This window comes from Narcine bancroftii, chromosome 1, assembly GCF_036971445.1.
Source record: "Narcine bancroftii isolate sNarBan1 chromosome 1, sNarBan1.hap1, whole genome shotgun sequence".
NCBI lineage: Eukaryota > Metazoa > Chordata > Chondrichthyes > Torpediniformes > Narcinidae > Narcine > Narcine bancroftii.
In genome coordinates, this window is record NC_091469.1 from 376,076,557 (window position 1) to 376,103,859 (window position 27,303).

General features: G+C 43.5%; 1 protein-coding gene across 1 annotated transcript in view; it reads left to right on the forward strand.

Moving 5' to 3' along the window:
• Nucleotides 1–15,260: 15,260 nt before the first annotated feature.
• LOC138758802 (androgen-dependent TFPI-regulating protein-like) overlaps nucleotides 15,261–27,303 on the forward strand; it is a 67,188-nt gene continuing 55,145 nt past the window's right edge. Inside the window, exons 1-4 of the mRNA XM_069928225.1 lie at nucleotides 15,261–15,294; nucleotides 15,641–15,787; nucleotides 17,960–18,015; nucleotides 18,806–18,874. Coding sequence (XP_069784326.1) covers nucleotides 15,261–15,294; nucleotides 15,641–15,787; nucleotides 17,960–18,015; nucleotides 18,806–18,874 — 306 coding nt within the window. The remainder of the gene's footprint in view (nucleotides 15,295–15,640; nucleotides 15,788–17,959; nucleotides 18,016–18,805; nucleotides 18,875–27,303) is intronic.

Here is a 27,303-nt window from a genome sequence, read left to right on the forward strand (position 1 = left end):
CTGCTCTTTTTACACAATGTCACTTCCTAACACTAATCTCTCTCTTAATATCTGAAGGTCTGTCAGTGACTGTCCTGAATACATTCAGTAACTGATATTCACACTCTCCTTTTGTAGAGTTCTATTCATACATACTGTAACGCGACTGAATGCACTCAGAGGCAAGTGAGGAGTAAAAACACACTTTTAATAGCTTACAATCAATGGCCAGTAGGCACAATAGTCCTCAAGTGAATCTGAGGTAAGGCCGGAAAACCAGGGTTTACATTGGGGTAGGTGAGGGTGGGAACCAGGAGAGGAGCCAGCCATCTTAACAATACATAAACAGTGAATTCCAGTTCACTACACATACTTGTTATCTTAATCATGAATGATCAAACCCTATTTTGAAAGACCAACAGCCACCCCACTCCTGTCAAAACCATGAATTATGTATTTGTGAGTTAAATCATCTCTCATTCTCCCAGCAACACATCAGTGCTTAGCCCACTTAATGAAACGATTAGTCTAGTAGAGGATGCATCACTATTTCACCACCAGCTCATTTCAACTCCAGCTTCACCTATTTCAGCTTTAGCTCATTTCAGACTTCTGCATTTATGGGAGCATGCATAGTCATCCAAGATGAGCTAAACCCCAAGTGCCTGCTGGTCAGGTATTCCCTAGTGAACTACTCACTTTCAGCCAGATTGACTCTGCCTTTTACCTTTGCCATATAATTCCAGCTCATTCTGGCAGAATGTGTCAAATCAATGATGTACTGGGAATGATACCTTGCTGGGTGGGTGCTCGACCCAGCAACACCTTGTGATTGTCATGAGCTGCCCACAGCAACACTAACCTATTGCAGCTGGGCGATCCCAACTACTGCGAGGCTTCCATGACTGTATCACCAAGAATGACAAGTGGGTTTCAGTCTCTTCAAATTTGAGGAGAAACCCATAGATCAGCTTGTTCACAACACAAGGTGACTAGAGACAGCTGGAAGCAGAGCAGTGGGATCAGTATGGTGGGCTGTCAGGAGACTCTCCCAGTGCCCCCCCCCACCCTACCCATCAGTCCCTACACTGGTCCCACTGCCCCACTCCCTCCTCCCAAGAGAGAGCAGGCAGCAGGCCAACGGGAGAGAGTGGGACAGCAGGCTGCTAGGAGAGAGTGGAACAGTGGACCACTGGGAGAGAACGGGACAGTGTTATCATGATTAAAAAGATTTTTCCTGTTATCTTTCTTGCATGTTTTGTCCATGTATTAAATGCTTATTTGTAAAAACACTAAAAAAAATGGTAACCACATCCTTTCCCGTCATGGTCCATGAATGCTGGATTGCCCCTTTGTAACGTGATTGATAGTACTTGGAGACTTGTGTGGAGCACAATTAATGGCTGGTATCTACATGGTCTTCAGATAAATTGGAGGTAAGGCTAGAAAACAAAATGTTATCATTTATGCAAGATCAATTGAAATCAAAAGCAGGGAGGTAACGTTTCAATCATGTTAGACAGTTGAGTCTACTACTGGAGTACTGTACAGTATTTGTCTACTTATTTAAGGAAGAATGTAAATACTTTGGATGCAATTCAGAGAGGTTTTATGAAACTGATACCTGAAATGAGCAGGTGGTTTTATAAAGAAATGATGAAGGGGCTAAACTTGTGTAATAAGTCTATTTGTCATGTGCATTGTGCACCAAAATTCTTACTTGCTGGATGAAATCCGGTACATTGTTAAAAACTATAATAGTATATATTTAATTAAAAAGAGATAATAGATACAAAAAAGATAATAAATATTCACCATTATCTTAGTGTCAGAAAATAATAGAATTACAATAGTGCAAACAGTCCATTTTGCACTCAGAATAGTTTATGAGTAGTGTAAGGGAAGATTCAAGACCTGGCAGCCTTTAAAAAGAAATTGTTCTTGAACCTAGAGGTTTCTTAAAGCTTCTGTACCTTATGCTGGAAAATATCAACAGGAAGAGGATGTTTACAGGGTGATAAAGGTCCTTAATGATGTTGGGTGCCTTCTTGAGGAAGCATCTCACACAGATGTACTCAATGAATAGGGGGCCCATTGCCTTCTGCAGATTTTTGCTTTGACAATGGCTTTCCGAAATTTGTAACTGGGGTTCCTGTAGGTTTATGAATCTCCTTTTATTAAAATCAAGGTGGCACTGGGAAGTGGCAATGTATTGCCAGCAGCAGAGCAAAGGAACCTGCTAAGAACTCATGTTGTGAAGCATGAAGTTTTGCCAGCACCATGATTGAAGTAAAAACACAATCATGGAGAAACTCAGCAGGTCAAACAAAATATTTTATAATAACAAAAATAAAGATACATAATTAATGCTTCAGGCCTGAATACTTCATGAAGGTATGAGCAAAATGTAGGCAGGCCCAATAATAAAATGGAGGGGGAGGAGCACTGGGCCAAAGGCAGGAGGTAATAGGTGGATGAGGGAGGGAGGGCACACTTGCAAACAGGGGGAGGAAGATGGCTCTGTGAATAAAGAGGGAAGGGGTGGAGAGCTGGAGGAAAGGAGACAGGGATGGAGCAGAGAAGGACAATGAGGAGGGATCTAGCAGAAACTGGAGGTTTATGTTAACGGCACGCGGTTGGAGAGTACCCAGATAGAATATTATCTGTTGCTCCTCCAATTTATGGTGGCCTTGGTTTGGCAATGCATGAGGTCATGGACAGACTTGTCTGCATAGGAGTAGGGTGCAGAATTGAAATGGTTGACCATTAAGATCCCTGTCATTAATGCAAATAGAGTGAATATTCTTAGCAAAACTATCTCCCAGTCTGTATCCAGTCTCTCTGATGAACAGAAGGCCTCAATAGAAGCATCGGATGCAGTAGATTACTCCTGCAGATTCACAAATGAAGTGTTGCTTCACTTGCAAGGACTGTTTTGGGCCCGAATAGTGGTGAGGGAGGAAGTGTGGGCACAATTGTGGCATATCATGTGGTGAGGTTGCCAAGGGGACCATTTGTAGGAAGGGATGAGTAGACAAGAAAGTTATGGAGGGAACAGTAGATGTTCCCATTCGTGGAGGGGAGAGGTCCCTTAAAATTGATGCTGAGCCGCTCAAAGGGACTGGATGATTTAATCATGTGCGTTTTTGCGGGTGAAAAAAGTGCAGCTTGTACTCAGCACAGACCTGGCATGACCTGATCATTTCCCTGACATTTTCTATTGAGTAGGGCATATTGTGGGACTTGACAAAATGAGCCATGCAGGTGACCCCTGGATGGCAGAGCTCATTGTATATGGTCCTCAGTTGACCAGTGTGTGTAGAGACAAATCATCCCCTGGACAAGGCATCTGGAGGGCCGTTAAGGGTTCCTGCCTGGTAGACGATGTCAAAATTGTAGGTGTAGAGTTTGATCCTCCACCTAGCAATTTTGTCATTCTTGATTTTGCCCCATTTGGCATTGCTGAACATGAATGCGACAGAGCACTGGTCCATGAGGAGTGCAAATCTTCTACCAGCCAGGTAGTGCCACCAGTGCCTTACTGCTTCTACAATGGTCTGAGCCTCCTTTTCCACAGACGGGTTCTGGAGCTCTTGGCCTTGAAGTGTCCTTGAGAAAAAGGCATCTGCCTGCCTGCCTTATTGAGAGTAGTGGCCGGGGCTACGTCTGAAGCGTCATTTTCCACTTGAAAAGGTACATTTTCGTGCATGGCGACTTCCACAATGTAACTTCAGAGATCATTAAAAGCTGTCTGGGCTTCAGCTGAAAGGGGGAAAGTGGTAGCTTTTAAGAGGGGACAAAACTTGTTGGCGTATTGAGGGACCCACTGGGTGTAATATGAGAAAAACCCCAGGCATCCCCTCAAAGCCTTTGTTGTTCCAGGAAGGAACAACAGGGGGTGCATCCTATCAGGGTCAGGGCTCATGACGCCATTCTCCACCACGTAGCCAAGGATAGTGTTACGAGCCCAAAGGACCCCAAAACCCAGGAGCAATAGATATTCACCAAGACAAGTGTTTTTTAAAACAAAAGTTATTTTTATTCAACTTTAAATATGAAAATAGAATCAAACTTTAACTTTACTTTATACTTAACTAACCCAAATGAACCCCCTTCTAATTCTAAGTGCATGTGTATGTAATGTGTGTGTAAATTTAAGAAAGGTTCTTGGGTTCATAGTTCAATCTCACTTCTTCTTCCAAGTTCTCTGGATGCAGGCAATTCTTATACTGTGCACAGATTTGAACATGTATAAAGTTCACCAGGCTTGGTGCTTGAAAGGTAAATGTTTACCACTCAGGAAGGTTCTTGTAGGGTTTGCAGAGAGAGATTTGTTGTTCCAGGATTTCCACAACTGAGGTAGCACCATTAGTCACCTCAATATCTCGCTGATAAAACTTGCCCCATCAGGGTTTTCCAGATGGTATCTTCAAGCTACAAGAGAATTCCATTCCAATTCTTCCAAGAGAAACATCAGACAGATAGCAATTCCAGCCACCCACTGCTTTTGGAACTTTTCATCAGTTTCAACCAGCTCTTCTTGGCTTGCACTGTTCAACTGCTTTTCAGTGTCAACCACACACAAGCTGAGAGGGCTTCTCTTCTCTCCTTCCCTCTCTCTCTAACTGAAATTTGCAGCCAAAAACATGTGATTCACTCACTTGCAAAACCCCCACCTTCTTCAGCAAACAACAGAAGTTCTTTCTTCTGCTCAAGCTGTTAGATAAACAAAACCCAGGTTGACCTTCCTGTAAGCACCCTGAAGAAAGGTACTTGTAACTATTCTGGCTCCAGTTCCAAACAATGATCATTCATTTTATGAGGTCAGTTCAATTAACACCTACTTGTGAAAGATACTTCACATTCTCCAGAGATCCTGCAATATTTCTTCAGTCTTCCAAATAAGATCTGTTTTAAAATGTGTGTATGTATGTAACCTACTCTAAATCTTACCGAATTCTTCCCAATATTATAATCATTACAATAGCCAGTCGTGTAGTCCTGAATATGCATTCATCAGAATCGTAGGTGAGATTCAGGGCTCTCGCCGTGTGGAGAAAGCTCTGGAGATTGGCATCATGGTCTTCCACAGTGTGGCCTCAGATGGTAACATTATTGAGGTAGGGGAAGGTAGCCTTCAACCCATCCTTGTCCACCATCCTGTCCATCTGCCCCTGGAAAATAGACACCCCATTGGTAATACCGTAAGGGACCCTCCAAAACTGATAGAGTCAGCTGTTAGCCTCAAATGCTGTGTACGGACAGTCCTCAGAATGGATTAGTAGCTGATGATAGGCAGCTTTCAGGTCAATTGTCAAATAGACCCGATACTGCGCGATATCGTTCAGCATATCTGAAATGCAAGGGAGAGGGTATGCATCCAGAAGTGTGTATCTGTTAATTGTTGGCTATAGTCAATCACTAACCTGGACTTGTTTTCCCCCTTTACTACCACCACTTGCGCTCTCCACGGGCTGCTGCTGGGTTCAATGATCCCCTCCTCCAGCAGGTGCTGGGTCGCCTGTCTGCTGTGCTGTACCTCCTGCTCTTGGTGGTGATGGGCTTACAGTCGACATACAGGTTTGGGAACAGAGGAGGGGGGGGAGGTCGAAGTTCAGCATGGAGAGGCTGCAAATAGGTTCTGGTTTTGAGGGCCTCCGTTTCGAACCGTTACCAGGGGAAGGGGGCCAAAAAACTCCAAGATCACGCTTTTAAGGTGACACAGGAAGTCCAGACCCAACAATACTGGAGCACACAATTCATCTAAAATGTACATGCGAAATTTACAAAATTCCCCCCTTCACTGTTTGCACCGAATGGGACCGGGATGCTAGGAAGATTCGGTAATTATACGCGTACGTTTTTAAGTTATATTTTTGTACATATTGTGAATCTATGAAACTTTCCATGGAGCCTGTGTCAATCAGGTACTTGGTCGAATGTCTGTTTACCTTCACTGTCACCATTGAGTTGCTGAGCTGGTGAGGCCTATTTTGGTCGATGACCAGCGATGCCAGGTTGCGGAGATGTTGTGTTCTTCTCTTGAGTGGCTTCCTCCATCCTGAGTCGACCTGTGTAGGTAAGATGGTGCCGACCTCATGGCAGAGTAAGATGGCCGCCCTCCTTCCTCCTCTGATGATAATGATGGCATTGAATTCAAAATCAGGCCATTGCAAGATGGCCACCGAGCCTTTTCATGCCATTTCCGTAGGCGGCTGTTTGTGCAGCAGGCGATCTCAGGTGAATTCAGTGCAGATGACTTGGGGCTGGAATCGGATCCAAGAGAGTGACAGGCAGTGGACTTCCCCAGAACTCCCTTCATGCGGCAGACCTTCGCCCAATGTCCTTTCTTCCCACAGCTGCAGCACACAGAGTCTTTGGCCAAACAGCGGGCACGGGAGTGCTGTCCCTTGCCGCAGATAAAGCATTCCCAGGCTCGGGAAGCAGCAGCTGTTAGAGTGGAGATCGCCATAGCAGGAGCAGCTGGTCCTTGGAGGTGCTCACCCAAGAGCAAACGGGCTTGCTGTCATCGTTCTTGAGATTGGCCTGTTCCAGTGATTTGGCCATCTTGTCATGGCTAGCGAGGTCCTTCCTGACTCGAGCAGTCACTGCCTCATGTACCTCGAATGAACCCCAGCAAATAGGGTGTCCCGGATCTAATCATCTTCCCAGACATGGCCCGAAGTGACCTCATACCTGCACTTTTCAGCCAGCGTCTGCAGATCCAGCAGGTAGTCGTCAATCGACTCTCCAGGCCATTGGTGATGTAGGACGAGCAGGTGCCTCACTAGGACCTCGTTCGGGGCCTTCATGTAGTGGGCCTTCAGCATCTCAACAGTGGCCTCGTACATCAGGCACTCTTGGACGATTGCATACCCCTTCATCCCTTGAGATGAGCTCCGACCTCTGGAGCTCATCTGTGTAGAAGATGTCCCTGGTCACGTTCAGGCAGGCCTGGAAGCAGTCTAGCCAATATGTGAACTCCTCAGCCGCGTCGGAGGACAAGGTGTCTATTAACAACATACTGACCTTGAGCAACACCACCATCCTTGTTTGTAAGCTAATAAAATTTAGTGTAGATAAAAGCTCACATGAGTGGGGGAGAGAACTAACACTTCTATTAGCTTACAACACAGGTAGGGTTCATGAACAGGCTTCAGAAGGGTTCAGGGTTTAGGCGGGAAACCAGAGTTTATATACGGGCTCCCAGGTGGAGGAGGCTGGACTAGTCATCAGTACAGGACACTTCTAGTGAATCCCAGTTCACTATACACCCTATTGTGAAATTGGAACATGGATTTCCTCACCTCCAGACCACAATCAATGAAGATCAGTAAGAACACCTCCTTCTCCATCAGTACCAGATCATCACAGGGCTGTGCTCTTTGCCCCCTGCTCCACTCACTTTATACCTACTACTGATTGGCTCGATACGTCAATATCACCATGTCACCAAAACGAAGGAGCTGATTGTTGACTTCAGGAAAGAAAAGCTAGAGGTATACAATCCAGTGATCATTGGAGGGGAGAGAGTAAGCATATTTAAGTACTTGGGAGTCACTCTCTGAAGATCTTTTCTGGACCCAATGCACCAGTAGGATTGTGAAGAAAGCACACCAGCACCTTTACTTCCTCAGGAGTTTTTGGAGGTTTGGTATGACACCAGAAACCCTGGCAAATTTCTACAGAAGTGTGGTGGAAAGTGTACTGATCAGCTGCATCACAGTCTGGTATGGGCACACCAATACCCCTGAGCATAAAGCTCTCCAAAATGTAGTGGACGCAGCCCAGGACATCACAGGCAAAACCCTTCCCACTATTGAGTACATTTATAGGAAACCCTGCCATCAGAAAGCAGCAGCAATCATCAAAGACCCACACCACCAAGCACATGCTTTGTTCTTGCTGCTGGCATCAGGAAAGAGGTACAGATGCCACAAGACTCACACCACCAGGTTCAGGAACAGCTGCTACCCCTCCACCATCAGACTCCTCAATGACAAACTCAATTAGACTCATTTAAGGACTTTTACTTGTGTACTGTATTGATTTTCTTTTTTATTCTCTCTGTATTGCACAATTTGTTTACATTTGTTATCTGTTTACAGTTCTTTATTTGTTTACAAGTGTACACTGTGCAAAGTTTTTTTTTCGCACTACCAATTAGTGGTAATTCTCTCATGCCCCCAGGAAACAGGGTTGTAAGTGATGTCATGAATGTACTCTGACAATAAATCTGGGAGCTGAATCAAAACACAGGAATGCTGGAGGAACATAGCCAGTCTCACAGCGTCCATAAGAGGTAAAGATATATTATTGTCGTTTCAGGCCTGACCCCTTAATCAAGGTATGAGTGAAAAAACAAAGGGAGAAATAACCTCCTCCTGCCCCAAATTCACACACTCGCTGTGATAGTACAGATCTATCACCAATGTACATAGTGTATATAGTTACTGTATCTAGACTGTGCTTACAGCGATTGGCTGAGAGCTAAGCCATGCCTATTGTCTGGGCCTTAAAGGGTTGTGTCCCTAGCCAGGTCGGATCATTCTGGACTGGTCGGCCACCTGTGAAGAGCTCCTGTCTTTTGCTAATAAAAGCCTTGGTTTGGATCAACAAGTCTTTGATTCTTTCGACGAGCTCTACACTCACTCATATGGATACATAATCAATAGGCCCAGCAAGTAAGTCCTTGCCTTCTGATTAGAAACCCTTTGGACTCTAACTCATTGATTGAGACTGCATCATGGTAGTAGTCAGATCCACTCCCTACCCCGGATTTTGGAGAGCATGCATGTGTTGGTTACTCATATCAAAGGCTATGGTGACAAGCATTCACCAAATTGTTCTGTGCTTCAGAGGAGCCATAGCTAAAGTCAGTGGGAATCAGGGCATTCTGGTGGTTTAGTGCTTCGCCATTCTCAGCATTGCTGTCCAGGTTCAATTCCTGACTAGGAAATATGGGTTGACTTGCCTAAATAGCATCAAAAATAAAGCTTCTTTTTGTATCATGGTGCATTTGACAATAAGATTTCAATAGCAATGGCCTCCCTTTCTGCAACTGGTCCCCCCACTCCCCCCCCCCCCCCCACTGACTTTTACCTCCCTTCCTACTCCCTTTAAAACATCTAAATTCTGCTACCTGCATCAGTCAATCCTGTCCTTGCATCAGACAAGTCTTTGTAACTGGCCACAACATCATAATTCCACCTACTGATACATGCTCTAAGTTCATCTCCTTTATTCCTAATGCTTCTTGCATTGAAATAAACACATTTCAATCCCTCTTACTGACTACATTTATGCTCCTCTACTACCTGTCCTTCCTCACAATCTCATACACATTGCATCAACCTTTTGCAACATGTGCTCTATTTTCTGCCTTATCATTTCTGGTTCCCATTACCCTGCTAAACTACTTAAAACCCTCCCCAAAAGCTCTAGCAAACCTCTCAGCCAGGATATTTTCCCTTACAGTAATCCATTCTTTTTGTATAGATTGTTCCTTCTCCTGAAGATATTCCAATGATCCAAAAACCTGAAATCCTGCACCAATTATACAAGCATGCATTCATCTGCCATATCATCCTATTCTTACCCTCACAGACACATTGCACAGGCAGCAATCCTTGAAGTCCTGTTTTTCAGTTTTCTTCCTGCTCTTTGTATTCTTTCTTCAGAACTTCATTCCTTTTCCTACCCATGTCATTGATAGCAATATGTACCACAACTTCTGGCTGCTCACCCTTCCTTTTCAGAATGCCATGGACCCGATCTGAGACATACTTGACCTTGGCACCTGGGAAGCAACAAACCATCTTTCTTGTCCATAGAATCCCCTGTCTGCCTCTCTAACGATTGAATCACCTCTCATTACTGCTTTTCTTTTCTCCCTCCTTCCCTTCTGAGCTAGGCTCAGTGCTAGAGACCCAGTCACTGCGGTTGTCGGTTGTGCCCTCGAAGATTGTTCCCCCCCACCCACTTTTAACCAAAGCAGTATTCTTAATGTTGAAGGGAACAGCCACAGGGGTCCACTAAGCTACCTCCCTGCTTGCCTTACCTTTCCCTCTCCTGACACTTACCTGGCTTCTTGCCTCCTTCAGCTGACGACCTCAAGTAGCTCCTATCTATGAATTCCTAAATCTCATAAGATGAATACTCCACTAGCCCTGTTGACATTTTGATTATTTTACCTTGGTGCTAATAACAGGTCAAAGAATAAATTAGAATAAACTCTCACCAGAGTCTTGTCTTAGTCTTTGCCTCTTCTTGCTGAAGCTTCTTGAGCCAAAGCCTCACTTACACAATAGCTGTTCACATCTCTCATTTACAAAAAACTATCCTGTTCTCGCAAACTCTCACCCCAACTCCTGTTCGTTGGGAAAGAAACTTACCAGTACAGCACTCACCTACTTAAAATGTCCCACATTCACACACTCTTGCTCCAACTCTCATACACTGGGAAACCATTGCATCATCCAGTACATATTCATCCCCTAAATGGTTATTCCCTCCACATTAATACACAATGCCTACACTATATAGAACCCTCTGGAGTCTCTTGTTTACTCTCCTTCAACAAAATCAGGACCCCCCACCCTCCCCCCCCCCCCAATCCCTACAAGATCCTGTTACAGTTGAGACGTCACTCAACTCAAAACTGTCTGTGCTGTAGGATCTTCCCTGTGGATTCAACTGGAGCATGTTCATTGGTGTTAGGTCCTGACCAGTATCATCAGGCAACTCTTGCTACAAGCAGGACAGCGGTTGGGCATTCACCTATTACTGATTTACTTATTCACTCCCCAAAGCTTTTCCACCATCTCTCACTGAACACTTACACTTAGATTAGACTAGATTCGTGGATTTGCAACAACATTTGGCAGCATTACCATTTGACACAAGCACCTTCTTGACTGGTATTTTGTGTAGCTTATAATATTCCTTTTCTCTGCCACTCTCAAGTTGGGTTCAATGTGTATCATCCACAAAATGTTCTGAATCAACCTTCCGAGGTTCTTTTTTACCACTCCCATCATGAAAGCCAAGGCAACAGATGCAGGTATGCGCCACTTAATGTCCATGATATGTTCTGTGAAACTGGGTGATATGGACATTGTGTAAACACCATATAAAAAGTAATATGGGATGTTAAACTTATGCTAAATTAAATTGTTTAATTTTTTTCACTTTTTAAACTTTTATGTAAACACCTTCTTAGCCTGTATCATACACAATTTAACAAGGAGGATCAGGATCATCCACGTCACTGTTCTCAACTTCCTCATCGTCTTCCACTAGAACAATTTCAGATCAAATAACCTCCATTGAACTGTCACTCCGTAATGCCTGAAGGATGTGACTGAGCCTCTTCATGGGGAGGTGTTGGCTTCTTCAGGGATCTGCCCAGTGTTGTTTGCCTACTTTGCTTTCTCTTTTCTTCATAAATTCCTTTATATGCAGCAAACACTGCATGAGCATTCCACTCTATCACTGAAAAATGTTCAGTGTTTGGGTCCATCTCTTCAGCAAGCTGTTAAGGTCTGCAAAGAATTTGACCTCTTCTGCACCTGTTCTTCTTGTCCTTCCGCAGTTTCCTTTTCCCTTGCCTCTTCTACACCTGTTCGCTCTTGCTCTAGCTCCAGCAACTCTTCATTTGTTAGTTCCTCAGGAACCACCTCCAGGAGTTCTTCAATGTCCTCATCATCTATATCTAGGTTCATGTCAAGAACAGCTTTATTAATCCTTGCAATTTCATCATCTTTTTCAAACCCCTTAAAGTCATGCACAGTATTTTTTCCATATGCCATTCATGCACTCTTTGGTTACATCATCCCAGGCCCAAGCAAAGTTCTTTATGCAGTGGAAATGTTGTACTGCATCAGTGTCTTGCCAGTGTCATCAGTTGCAGCATCAGCCTGAGCAAAGGCCTCCTTGGGTAGTAGCCCTTGAATGCTGCAATAACCCCTTGGTCTATCAGCTGGATTAAAGAGATGGTGTTTGGTTGGAGGAACACCACTTTAATGTTGGGGTGGAGGTCACCAATGAAAGGGGGATGTCCTGGAGCATTGTCTACAATTAGCAAAATCTTGAAAGGTACACCTTCTTCCAAGCAGTACTTCTCCATTTCACTGGCATAGTAATTGAGAAGGGCATCCTGAAATAGCATTTGTGTCCTCCAGGATTCTTTATTGCTCCTGTAATAAACTGATAAGGTGTGTTTGTTAATGTTCTTGAAAGCCCTGTGTTTTCACTATGCCCAATAAGAAATAGCTTTAACTTGTAGCCAGCAACATTGCCTCCTAACAACACTGTCGCTTTGTCTTTAAAAGCCTTAAAGCCTGGCATTGACTTGACCTCCTTATGGATGAAGATCCTTTCAGGCATTATCTTCCAGGATAAGGAGGTTTCATACATATTAAAAATTTGCTGGGGCAAATAACCTCCCTCTACAATTAGTTAATCTAAGGTTTCAACAAATTCTTCTTCTGCTTTCACCACTCACCACTCCCTTTCACATTATGCAGCAAGAAACATTGCTTGCAGCACCTGAACCGCCCCGATCTAGCACTAAACTAGATATTGAAGTCTGGTCCTGCTTTTTCTTTAAGCTCCTGGAATAAGCTTGGTGCCTTCACAGTGATCACCAACATGCTGAGAGGGATTTGCTTTGGTCCTCAACCCACATCATCAGCAAATTCCCAATATCTGATATAGGCCCCTCTTTCATTAGGCCTTGTAGCTTTCAGTGGAGCTGATCCTTTAACAGCATGGAGGAATTTTTCTTTGTTTTTGAGGATGGTCATGCTTGTCGAGAGTGTCATTGCCTAAATCAGGAGCACTGTTTTTCTACCTTTGTGTTATTTAATAACCTTTTGATTCACTTCCAAATCAATACCTTGTGCAATTGATTCTCCCACAGCACCAAGACAAACCGGTCTGGATACTTTATGGCACAATCTTTAAAGCAATATTTTAGTCTTTAGATTTTATTATTTAAATTTTTATTTGCAAATCCCTCCGTAAATAGGTTAGAGGGCATTGCAGCAGCAAACCAGGTCTGCCTTTGGAATGGATCCAAGGGGATTTCTGTCGGTCCTGCTGGGTTGCTCTATGTTCCTATCCCACAGCTGGTATGGCAGGCTCCAGTTTAGTGCTAAGTAGCTGAAGGCCTCACATCAGGCCTCAGAGAACCAAGAATCCAGGATTCATGCAGGTGCGGTGATGAGCAGGCCTCGCAAAAATCCTCAGGTGGTGACTGCGACAAGAACACTTTGGGATTCAGAACCAATGGTCGAGGAGATGTCATCTAGATACCTCAAGCGAGTTCACCATTAAACAGTCAGTGCAGATGCAGAGGACGTGGGGGTAACAGAGGTGACAATGTCAGAGGAGTCGGCGAGATCTATGGCCATTCAATGCCTCTTGCTTTTTTAAATAATGGCACTGGATTGCATGACGATTCTTCGTTTGCCTTTACAGGGCAAACAAAGAAACAGATTTTGTATACAACACAAATAAATGGAATCTGCGATAATGTTAAGATTGGAACATATGTAAATTTGATAAAAAGAAGTTTAACATAAGAAAAAAGTGTGAAGTCGTGCATTTCAATAGGAGAATCAAAGGCAGATGGTTATCTGAATGGAGAAGGCTGCAGATGAGTGGGGTACAGAGGTACTTACTTGTGCATGAAATGCAAAAAGGTGCAGCAAATAATTAAGTCAAATGGCACATAAATTTTCATTGCCCAATTATAGTTTAAAAATAGAAATGTATTGCACAATGTGTTGGTGCGGCTGCAGCTAGAATATTGTTCATAATTATGATCCCTCAGTCCACCTGATCTCTTTACGCATGTACTGGAAATGCCCATATGATAGATTATTAGGGGATTGATTGCTACTTGTGCTCATTTGGATGTTGCAAGGCACTTTGGTGGATGGCATTTGAGCAAATACCATATTCTGATAATGGCTTGCTCATTAAATGCAAGCAGATTAATACTGAAACTTTTAAAGACTCTTAAAGGACTACCCAGGCTGAAAATTCTAAATAGTAACATGAAACCCGTGCTGCATGTTTGGACCTGCACAACTATTAATATTATATTGCTATTTCAGCATTCAACATTTCCTTCCTCCTGTTCACAGTGATTACTGGCTTAATATGTGCACTTGCTGATCCAATACTGCCTTAAATGACGCCATGCACCAATTATTAAAGGGCACCACCCTACTAAGCCACAGCATTACTGGAAATGGTTGCGCTGTTTCATTTCAAATGAGGCTTTGCAGGGGAAGGAATAGGTCCTCTATAGAGAGCCTCATATGATTGAGAACAGAAGTTTTCATATTTATTGTCAGAGTACATTCATGATATCACATACAACTCTGAGGTTCTTTTGATTGAGATTCTGGATGAGGCAGAATTACCACTTATTGGTATTGGAAAAAAAACGGTACTCAACATACACAATCAAACAAAGAAACCAATGTAAACAAACTGTGCAATACAGAGAGAAAAAAAATCAATAAAGTGCAAAAGTAAGAGTCCTTAAATGAGTTCCTGATTGAGTTTGTTGTTGAGGAGGCTGATGGTGGAGGGGTAACAGGTGTTTCTGTACCTGATGGTGCACGTCTTGTGACACCTATGCCTCTTTCCTGATGGTAGCTGCAAGAACAGAGCATGGGTTGGGTGATGTGGATCCTTGATAAGTGCTGCTGCTCGCCCACGGCAGTGTTCTCTGTGGATGTTCTTGAAGGTGGGGAGGGTTTCGCCTGAGATGCCTCGGGCTGTGTCCACTCCCTTTTGGAGGGCTTTATGCTCAGGTGTATTGGTGTCCCCAGACAAGACCATGATGCAGCCAGTCAGCATACCTTCCACCCCACATCTGTAGAAATTTGCCAGGGTTTCTGATGTCATATCAAACCTGCAAATCGCTGAGGTTGTAGAGGTGCTGACTTGCTTTCTTCACGATGCCATTTTTGTGTTGGGTCCAGGAAAGATCCTTCAAGATAGTGACTAACAAGAACTTAAATTTATTTTCCTTCTCCACCTCTGATCCCCAATGATAACTGGATCATACACCTCTCAAAGTCAACAATCAGCTCCTTGGTTTTGGTGACATTGAGTGCGAGGTTGTTGTTGGTGAACCATTCAGCCAAGTTTTGAATCTCCCTCCTGTATGCTGACTCATCATCCCTTTATCTACAACCCACTACTCAAAAGAACTTGTCCTTTCATTTTTCTGTACCCAGAGAACCTCCAAAGCAGACATAATGGAAGAAAGTGCCCACAGAAAATGCTGCAAAAGTAACTCACCTCATCCCTGGAAACTGCAGAAATAAATCACACGACTTCTATAGCTATGTCAGGGTAGTTTTATATATAGATATATAAATATATTTTGCAAATGCAACCTCGAAACAGATACAACTAATCAAGCATTCATTTACATGGACACACATAGGAGTTTAACAGATGGAAATAGGCCCTTTGGCCCATCGAGTCCACATCAACCATAACAACACTATTCCATTACTAATACCATTTTCATTCTTCCCAATGTTGCCAGCCACACTCCGCAGTGTGTCGTGAAGAATGGGGGAGAAAAACAGAATAGATCCAAAATGAGTGGTGACTAGCCTCGCCAAATGAGCCCAGCTCAGTGCGGACATTGACGACTTCAAGGGTCTTTACGAGGCTCTAAAGGCTGTGTACAGCCCCTCACCCCAAGTCCAAAGCCCGCTGCGCAGCTCAGACAGCAAATTCCTCCTCAGCGACAAGATCTCCGTCCTCAACCGATGTTCAGAACACTTCCAATCTCTTTTCAGTGCCAACCGCTCAGTCCAAGAATCCGCCCTGCTCCAGCTCCCTCAACAGCCCTTAAGGCTAGAGCTGGATGAGGTCCTCACCCGGGAAGAGACATATAAGGCAATTGAACAACTGAAAAGTGGCAAAGCAGCAGGCATGGATGGAATCCCCCCAGAGGTCTGGAAGGCTGGCGGCAAAACTCTGCATGCCAAACTGTATGAGTTTTTCAAGCTCTGCTGGGACCAAGGAAAGCTGCCTCAGGACCTTCGTGATGCCATCATCATCACCCTGTACAAAAACTAAGGCGAGAAATCAGACTGCTCAAACTACAGGGGAATCACGCTGCTCTCCATTGCAGGCAAAATCTTCACTAGGATTCTCCTAAATAGAATAATACCTAGTGTCGCCGAAAATGTTGTCCCAGAATCACAGTGCGGCTTTCACGCAGAGGAACTACTGACATGGTCTTTGCCCTCAGACAGCTCCAAGAAAAGTGCAGAGAACAAAACAAAGAACTCTACATCACCTTTGTTGACCTCACCAAAGCCTTCGACACCGTGAGCAGGAAAGGGCTTTGGCAAATATTAGAGCACCTCGGATGCCCCCCAAAGTTCCTCAACATGGTTATCCGACTGCACGAAAACCAACAAGGTCGAGTCAGATACAGCAATGAACTCTATGAACCCTTCTCCATTAACAATGGCGTGAAGCAAGGCTGCGTTCTCGCGCCAACCCTCTTTTCAATCTTCTTCAGCATGATGCTGAAACAAGCCATGAAAGACCTCAACAATGAAGATGCTGTTTACATCCGGTACCGCACGGATGGCAGTCTCTTCAATCTGAGGCGCCTGCAAGCTCACACCAAGACACAAGAGAAACTTGTCCGTGAACTACTCTTCGCAGACGATGCCACTTTAGTTGCCCATTCAGAGCCAGCTCTTCAGCGCTTGATGTCTTGTTTTGTGGAAACTGCCAAAATGTTTGGCCTGGAAGTCAGCCTGAAGAATACTGAGGTCCTCCATCAGCCAGCTCCCCACCATGACTACCAGCCCCCCCCACATCTCCATCGGGCACACGAAACTCAAAACAATCAACCAGTTTACCTATCTCAACTGCACCATTTCATCGGATGCAAGGATCGACAATGAGATAGACAACAGACTCGCCAAGGCAAATAGCGCCTTTGAAAGACTACACAAAAGAGTCTGGAAAAACAACCAACTGAAAAACCTCACAAAGATTAGCGTATACAGAGCCATTGTCATACCCACACTCCTGTTCGGCTCCGAATCATGGGTCCTTTACCGGCATCACCTACGGCTCCTAGAACGCTTCCACCAGCGTTGTCTCCGCTCCATCCTCAACATTCATTGGAGTGACTTCATCCCTAACATCGAAGTACTCGAGATGGCAGAGGCCGACAGCATCGAATCCACGCTGCTGATGATCCAACTGCGCTGGGTAGGTCACGTCTCTAGAATGGAGGTCCATCGCCTTCCCAAGATCATGTTATATGGCGAGCTCTCCACTGGCCACCGTGACAGAGGTGCACCAAAGAAGAGGTACAAGGACTGCCTAAAGAAATCTCTTGGTGCCTGCCACATTGACCACTGCCAGTGGGCTGATATCGCCTCAAACCATGCATCTTGGCGCCTCACAGTTTGGCGGGCAGCAACCTCCTTTGAAGAAGACCGCAGAGCCCACCTCACTGACAAAAGGCAAAGGAGGAAAAACCCAACACCCAACCCCTACCAACCATTTTTACCTTGCAACCGCTGCAACCGTGTCTGCCTGTCCCGCATCGGACTTGTCAGCCACAAATGAGCCTGCAGCTGACGTGGACATTACCCCTCCATAAATCTTCGTCCGCGAAGGCAAGCCAAAGACAGAGGGGGAAGGGGATGGCAGGGCAGGAGATGAAAGAACTGGAAGGGCAGGAAATTGGGGAGGGGCAATAAAAGGTGAGCAGGCTTAATGGAAAGCAGTAAAGTCAATGTTCATGCCATGTGGTTGGAGGGTGCCCAGCCAGAAAATAAGGTGTTGTTCCTCCAACCTGCGGGTGGTCAGGGTGGAACAGTACATAAGGCCATGGACAGATATGTAAGTATGGGAGTGTGACTCGGAATTGAAGTGGTTAGCCACTGGGAGGTTGCTGTGGTTGCAGACGGAGAGGATGTACCGAGTGAAGAGATCTCCCAGTCTGCGATCAATCTCTTCGACGTAATAAAAGAGTAAATAGGAACTGCTCCCCAAACTCTCATCTTCCTGCCTACTGAGAGGCACTGATTTACAGTTCATTCCTTACACTGTAGACAGACATGGCTCAGCCTTTCAGTAATATGGTTTAACATATCATAAGTTGTGATCAAAATAGTGAGTCATTGGCCTCATTGGGGATTCTAAAATGGATAAAATTATGTTTCACAGTGAAAACATTGTCCAGTTTGATTTTGTGTTAAATACCAAGTGTTAAGCAATTGTTATTCAATTTTCACAATACAGCCACAATGTTAGAGAACTTATTACTTTGTGTTTGGAAACATTGCATAAATGGCATTGGATAACTATTAGCAAACAATGAGTGCTTTGTATATTATATCCAATATTAGCAAACAATAGACCCTTTGAATACGACATCCATTTTTCAGTACATGAGTAATGAAGTTAAATGCTATTGGCTGGTCTATTTATGATTCTTCAGACTGTTAACTACACTAATTTGATATATTAGTTACTCAGAGAAACAGGAAAACCAAAGGAACTGAAAGGAGGTAATAATTTTCTTTAAAATAGTATAAACCATTTGAATTGTTTTAATTGGCATGTTTCATTCACCCCATTCCTTATGAAAAGTGGTACCATCCAATGAGATTAAATGATTAGTGTAAAGCTTCCCACTATATCCTTAGCCATAGGGACAATCATGGCTTCAACAATTATGTCTGCAGTGTATCATATCGCCTCGTTTGTATGGTATCTTCTTCTCATTTATTTGCTTCTTAACACTCAGTCTGACCATGCACCTGCAGGAGTGTTCTTATATGCTGGTCAATGGAAGTACCTCACATTCCTGAACTTAGTAAGTGATTCTTTGACTTTGCATGCTTGCATTAACCGAACAAGCAAGGTGAGAATGTGGGCAATTATTAAGCTCTAAGTGACATGGATAAACATTGTACAGAGGTATATTTACACCTTTGGAACCTTTGTCCGTTGAAGACTCAAGTTGAGAAATGAAGCATGTGATCCCAGGATTTTGCATTTGCTAAATTTGTCATGCTGAACTGTGTTGCTCAAAATAATTATGCAGTTCTATATAATTGCTGATTCAACTAGATAAAGCTGAGATTTTGGGAGGTCAAATGCAAGAGGAAAACATGCAGTAAATGGCAGTACCCTGAGGAGAACTGATTCCTACAGAGGAATGTTAGGATGCAAGGGCATAGGTCTCAGAAAATGGCAACACAAGTTGATGGGCTGGTTAAAAAGAAAAGCATCAGGGACATTCTTCTACATCAGAATGAGAGTTGAGTATAAAAGTTGGAAAGCCATGTGAAACTGTATAATATGTTAGGCCATATTTGGTGTAAAGAGTGCAGTTCTGGTCACTGCATTACAGGAAGTGATATGGAGGGTTTGGAGAGGATACAGAAGAGAGTCACCAGAATCTAGCTTGGATTGGAGACCATTAGCTATAAGGAGAGGTTGGACACATATGGATTCCTTTTTCCAAAGCATCGGAAGCTGAAGGGGTAATGTTGTGGAAGAATGTAAAATTAATAACATTATGAGAGCCATAAACAGGATAGACATCTCAAGTCTCTTGTCTAGGATGGAATACCAAATACTTGAAGACTTGGCTAAGCTGGAAGAATTTAAAGGAAACTTGCGAGGCAAATATTTCATAGTGAGTGGTAGATGTCTGGAGCACTCTGCCAGGGGAGATGGTAGAAGAATTCAGACAGATGCAAAAATAGGTAGGGAATAGACAGATAGTCAGTGTCTGAAGGAATTCTCTTTTGCTTCATTTTCTCTTATTGTTGGGGTTCCCGGACATGCTAGTAGCCCATGTTTGTGTGTCTTTATGCCATGCAAAAGTTGATGAATTTTGTGTATTATTACATTTTATATTAATATATGGCAATAAAGGAATCATAATCTTGATAAGGAATGTACAGGTTGATGGGATTTCAGGGCAGAAAAGGTGGGCTTGTTCCTTGATTGAATCTTTTCCAGCCCAAAACATTGACCACTGAGTTCCTCCACCAGATTGTGTTTTGCTCCAGGTTCCAGCATCAGTAGTCTTTTGTGCATTTGTCTTCTTGTGACCTTCCCACTTTCTCTATACTGTAGTCATAATTTTTTTATTTAAATTTAGACATACAGCATGGGAACATGCCCTTTCAGTCCATGAGCCTGTACTGCCCAAACACACCAAATTGATCTACGCTCCCGGTATGATTTTCTTTCAAATTCAATTTTATTTCAGATTCAATTGACTGTAAATGAGTTCCATTTTTTTCCTTTGAGGCAGAATGTTGTGGGTTCAATAGAAAACTGCAAAAACTGCAGATGCTGGAATCTTGAACAATGAGACTGGAAAAATTCAGCGAGTCAGGTAGCATTTCGAGTCAGGATCCTTTATCCAGTCTTGATAAAGGGTCCCAACCTGAGGCATGGACTGATCATTTTAGCCCAAGGATGCTGCTTACCCCTGAGTTCCTCTAGCTTCCCATTTATTATTTTTACACAGAAATAAGGAAAAATTTTGTAAAAGAATTTGCAAACTTACCTCCAGAGTGGTAGTTTATACAGCACTTTTCCTAAGCATTTTTACACTGTCTTCCTGTGTTGAGGAGTTTGTCGGAGGGTGAACGACATATTCATTAGCCCAGTTTCTTATGGAGTGCCTGCAGTCAATTTACACTGCAGCTGCACCGTAAAAATGTGTAGAGGTCTTTGTGGAAAAATTACGGGATGGAATTTAGCAAATAAATTCCGTCAGGACATTTTTACACTGCCAGTGGAGCAAAAAATTGTGGAAATTTTCTGCTTCACAGTGGTTGTGTAAAAGTTCCTATTACTTGCTTTGGGTTCAAACCTCAATTGAGCACAGCAGTGCAAGAACGCTTTTCTATTGGACAGCTTGTCTTGGACGAGGGGTTAAACTGAAGCCCCTTTTGCTTCTTGGGCAAAACCTCACATGGACAATGTTGTCAACATTTAATGGAGAATCAACAAGAGATTAGATGGTCATTTTTCTTGAAGGTATACCAAAATGATTATGTATCGTAAATCCCAGTTTGCAATGACATGATACTTCTCTTTCTCCCTGATTCTGCCTGGGCCAGTCATATCCTGCATATCAAAGTCTGTCTGAATGAGGGCAATGATTTTGGATACCTTTTCTCCTCCTTCAATCTTGCATTGGACATTGCCTTCCTTTGCAGGTAGAGAGAATGATCATGGTCATTGCTTTATAAGGTGTTGTATGAGCCATATATGTAGGCTCAGGCATTAAAGAAATATTGGATAAGGAGGGGATTAAATGGCAGAAGAGGTATAAGTGGAGTGGCATTCAATGAAAGTAAAGAAAATTTTGTGTGTTTTGAATTGATAAGAGAATGCTGAGAATAATGCCGGTGTTAAATTACTACAGTAGAATTGGACAATGAGGAGTTAGAAACAAGAATACTGAACAGTATCTGTGGCACAGCTGATGAGAGGTTTAAGGGCAGGTACTTCTAAGCTCTCCCTATTTATTGAGAGAATCTATAAATATGCACATTGATACTCCAGTGCCAGGCAGTCAGAGGTTGGGATGTGTGCCTGAAATACTTCAACTATTTTTTTGTTGAGGTGGAGTCAAATGATGCTGGGCACACATGTAATAGGTCCCTCTGATTTGTGTGGGAATCAAAATTTATTGACATGACATTCACAGTGCAAACATACATATTATAACCATCTTACAACATTACTATAAAAATAAATTAATAATAGCAATAATTGTGCACGAAAAGTAAGGCAGTATCTTTGGTTCATTGATTATTTAGGAATCGGACGGCAGCGGGGAAGAAGCTGTGCTGCTGAGTTCTCAGTCTTTAGGCTCCTGTACCTTTTTTCCCTGATGGTAGCAGAGTGAATAGGGCATGGCCTGGGTGGTGGTGGGGATTTGAGAATAGATGCTGCTTTTTTAAGACACTGTCTCATGTAGATGTCCTCAATGGAGTGAAGTCTGGTGCCTGTGATGTCACAGGCCAAGTTAACAACCCTCTGGAGTTTATTCTGGTCCTGAAAATCGGTGCTTCCATACCAGGCAGTGAGGCAACCAGCCAGAATGCTCTCCAGGTCCACTTGTAGAAGCTTACAAGAGACTTCATTGATATACTGAATCTCCTCAGACACCTCACAAAGTAGAGCCACTGCCAAGCCTTCTTTGTGATTGCATCAACGTTAACCATTTGTTTATTATTGTCATAGGGTTGGAATGCCCTCCCATGGATTGGACTAAGTCACTTAGAATGAGGGAGAAGGTTTTAAATAGGATCATTGTATTGGGCAGGGAGGAGATCCAGGACCAACTCACACTCCAGGGAATACTGACCTTGTCTGATCATATTTCTGAGAAGCACAGTGGAGTCTCCAGCTAGCATACACCATGAGATCAAAGTTTCAAGCTGGTACTGAAGTAGCTTTAAAAGATAGTCATTCAATGACTCCTGTGGGAAAGTGAGAGAAAGTACAGCTCAGGATACGATGGCAGAAAATAGCCACTCACTCCACGAGAGCAAATTGGAAATCTAGAGACAGGTAGCAATTCACCAACACTAACGGAGATGACATTTATTGAGTGTCCATCTGATTGGTTGCACAGAAAAGGTGTTGGACAGCAGGCTACCTGAAGCATGGAGATATTGCTGTTCACGAAAGTGAGAAAAAGACCAAGAGTCCAGGGCTGTGGTAAAGTAGCATAATGGTGAATGTGAACTTTGTCATGAGAATGGACAATATTAACAGCCCTTCAGGAAGCAGAGCACACAAAAATGTTCTTGGTGAGACATTGGTTCACAGTGTTGACTGGGTGAAGGATGGTAAAAACTATACACAAGGATTGATCCACCGAGCTCCTTCCATTGATTGCTCTTTTTTTAACTGAGGATTTGTATGTTTTGTCACTGGCCAAAATAAAGCAGAAATTACATCAGGCTATGTGGAAAGTGATTGCAGAAGGAATTGTGGAGGGCATCATAAAGCAAGGAACAAGGTTATAATCTGGTCAGACGGGACCAAGATGTGGCATTCTAGAGGAAAAGTCATTTTGTCCAGGCCTCATGCCATTCAGCCCATTTGGGAGTAGGTGTATGAGGGGGTCACTTTGACAGTGACTTAACAATTTCAGTATGTTTTACAGATCTGAAAGGGAGGTGCTTCTAGGGAAGAGTCTGTAATCTGCACAAACAACCCAAAGGAAGCCATTCAAAAATGTTTTAGTATACACTTCTGCCTCTGCAAATCCACAAGCAAAAGGAGGTACTATAAGCTCATCATGAGATGTTCCAGTGAGGTGAGATTAAGTCTTGCAAAGGCAATATTTTTTTGCTGGGAATTTGGGGACTATGCAAATTTAGGGGAAGAGCTCAGTGTCTGCTGGAATCTTGTTACTTACAAAATTGCTGACTACTGAATCAAGCACAGACCAAGTTGGTTGTTCTGAAAGAGCATTACAATGGAGAGACTGTTCCAAAGTTCTGAAGATCCTCTGAAGCAAGTTCATTTATTATTATCATTCAATTGTATAAGTACAACTGGACAAAAGAGTGTTTTTTGATCCTCAGTGTATAAGGGTGCAAACACATATATAGGCATAGCACACATATTTACAAGCAATTTATATGCAGTATCAAGTTACATGAAGCATGGGCTTATTCATGTCAACCCAGTGCCAGCCTAGCCAGAGTGCTGCGGGGCTCATAAAAACAGTCATGGCAGAGTTTGGAGGTAATCTCGAAAGGAGAAGTCAAGTGAAATGACTGTGACTTGAAAAATGAAAACAGGAAGAAGAAATTTCTGGTGTCTGCAGTAGATCAGATTAGGAGTCAAGAGACAGGGTGGTATGAAACCAAATGCATAAAAATTGAGAGCCTCGGGGACTGACCAAAGTAGAGGTTGCTGAGTGTCCATGATATCCAGTGATGCATTAAACACAATGTGTGACTATTACAAGTGCACTTTCATGTGGACAGTTAACCAACTACAGGAAAATGATTGTACATTGTATTAAAAGTTATGTAGACAGTTATATTGAAGTAACAATTGCAGAACAGGATGTGAGACCAGATGCACATATAACCTTGATGAAGGTTTCCAGCCTGAAATGGAGACAATCCTTTCTTTCCCCCACTGACGTTGCTTGACCTGCTTAGATTGCACATCCACCTCCTTGGGGAGGTGATCCACTGGAATCACGGATGCCAAAAGTGGACACATGAATGGAGATCAGATAGATTCAAAATTAGTTGAACTTGCATATTAGTTTGTATCTGTGCTATTCTTGACATAATGTTGTTTGTAGATACTGTAGTTGAGAGACCCTACCTTCAGGAAATGATGTGCTGTTTGTGACACTGCTTATCTGGTTACACAAACAGCAAGATAAAAGAGTCTATAGGGCACATCAAAGTAAAAACTATAGTGTCCTAGGGTATCCCTGAAAGAGCAAGGAAATTAAGAGATCTGTTCACACCCTCCTATTAAGCCATAAATATTGTCCTCCACTGAAGACATGGCTTCGGCAGATAGCTGGAATTTTATACCACACAATATACAACTATTTCAATTAGGCCTTGCAGACACTCTTAGATCTCAAGGAGTGTTCTTCCCTCATCCCTCACTTCCTGTACTAAAGTGCCCAGGAAGCATCAGAGAATCCTGATACTGCATCTTTGTTCCTTGTGGCTGCTAGAGAATATTTTCCAAGTATATGCAGCTCATCATACAGAGAATAATGAGACATGAAAGCAGGTAATGCAATCTCACTTAAAAATCAACAGCCTTGTTGTAAAATGGGGTGGATCTTCATGAAGGAACTTATTCTCTTCGCAGGTGACAAGCTGATTCAATAGACATTAGCCGCTTTCAAGTGTCCTGATAGAAGATTAGGTGCCTGCAGGTGAGGCTAGAGGAGTTCAGCTAGCACGTTTAGGTGGCCATGGAATGGATGGCTTTCTGGCACCTAAACGTGCCAGCTGACTGCTAGCCGCCTAGCAGCAAAAGCCGGCTACTCCGAAGAGGTGCCTAGTCCCGCCCATGCTGACCTCACGTCATAGCAGCGCGTCAAGGCATGGCTAACAAACAACTCAGGCATGACTTGACTTCCGCTGCTGGTCTCCCCCCTACCCTCGCCCACCCGACTCCCACTGCCACTGCCGGATCCCCCCCCACCCTTGCCCGCACGACTCCCGCTGCCGGTTCCTCCCACCACTTTCTCCCACCCGACTCCTGCTGCCGGATCCCCCCCCCCACCCTTGCCCGCCCGACTCCTGTGGCCGCTGCCAGTTCCCCCCCACCCTCGCCCCCCCGCCCGACTCCTACTGCCGGTCTCCCTCTCCCTCACCCCCGAAGCAGCAGCGCGAGTCGGGGGGGGGGGCGAGGGTGGGGGTGGAGAACGGCAGTGGGTTGGGCGGGTGAGGGTGGGAAAGGAAGACCATCAGTGGGAGTCGGGCAGGCGAGGGGGGAGTGGGGTGGGAGACCAACAGCAGCAGTGGCAGTCGGGTGGGCAAGGGGGGGCAGACCAGCAGCGGGAGAGGGTGCAAAATAAAATTTGAAAAAGTCTACTTTAGACCAGCTTCCTTGTCTCGGGAGTCGATGGCTGATGGCGTCACCGGAGTATTCAGGAGTATTCTGTGCAGCTTTACAGTCAGGTTTTGTGGCCACCTGAAAGCGACTAATTCACCAGGGCAGTCTATTGGCAGGACCCTTAAGATCCTCTTTCCAGTCTTAAAATTGGAAATGCATGTTCCTCTTTTAGTTGTTCAATTAAATTTAAATTCCTTATTTGCATGCTGTTATCTGCTATAAAATATACATCCACTTGTCTGCAAAGGTGATAAAATAATTTATTTGGTGTCTTCTCTGCTTGTTAGTTAAACTATGTGGATACAGCACAGAAGCTTTATCTCATTCTGATAATGGAATAATTGTCCCTTGTAATCCTTCTGCTGCCAAAACAAATAGTTTATCAATAAACATTTCAACTTTGTACTCATTATAACCTGCTGTGGGCAAATGCTACTGCTTCATTTAAATTGTGACTACACTTCTTCACTGCTTTGATGTATTAGTTGGGAAATGGTTACATTTTAATTATTGGTTTAATGGATGATTGTTTATTTACAAGCAATCCTAAATCCCAACTGTTGATCAACAAAATGGAGCCTTGCTCGAAACATTTTATGCTCAAATCTCTGGAATAGCACAGAGTGAATGTCACCCTTGCGTGATGGGCAAGATCGATAAGCTCAAACTATTCATTAAAATGTGATGAGAGTATAAGAAGGTCTGGAATGACTTCACTTTTCAGCTCAGGTTTGTTGAACCAGTTCCAAATCTTTGAACAAATAAAAATGCTCACTAGTAGATGTAGTTCTTTTTATTTCTTTCTACTCTGATCTCTTGCAGTGGCAGACAACAGTACAGTAGTAAAACAAAGATAACTGGTTGAAAAAAAACACTGATGGAATATTGAAATGAGGAGGTGCTTTGCATTGGACATCTGTTGGTATGAAGGATTAAAGCCATTGACTGGCTGAAGCTATTTGTGGTTATGTTGAATCAGCAATGTGAAAATTGTCTGGAAATACAGGCCAATAGCATACTGACCTTTATATCTCATCCATAGCTCATTGGGAAATATTTTCACAACACCACTGGCATTTCAGCAAGAGGCCAGAATAAATCTCAGGTGACTTTTTGTCTTGTCCATTACCTGTAAGAGTTTTACATCCATCATTAAAATCACATCTGCTCAAATGTCCCACCTTCTGTGACCTTTTCCAGCAAGTCGTGAACCTGTTGAATTCTCTGCCAAAATTAAATAGTGGAGGCTGCCTCGTTGCATGTATTTCAGATATAGACAGAGAGACTTTTGAAGAATAGGGGAATAGAGAGTTGTGGGGAATAAGTGGGTGAATGGACCTGAGAGTCCACAGCCAGATCAACCACAAACTTACTGAATGGCGGTGCAGGCTCGATGAGCCAGATGGTCAATTCCTGCTCCTATTCCTTATGTGGTTAAGTAAGGTATTATTCTCAGTGATAACAGCTTCCATTTTGTTTTAGACATACAGCACGATAACGGGCCCTTCTGGCCCATGAGCCTGTGCTCCCCAAATACATCAGTTTATACAACCCCTGTATGGTTTAGAGGGTGGGAGGAAACCCACACAGACACACAGAGAACATACAGACTTCTTATGGACAGCACTGGATTTGAACCTGGGTTGCTGA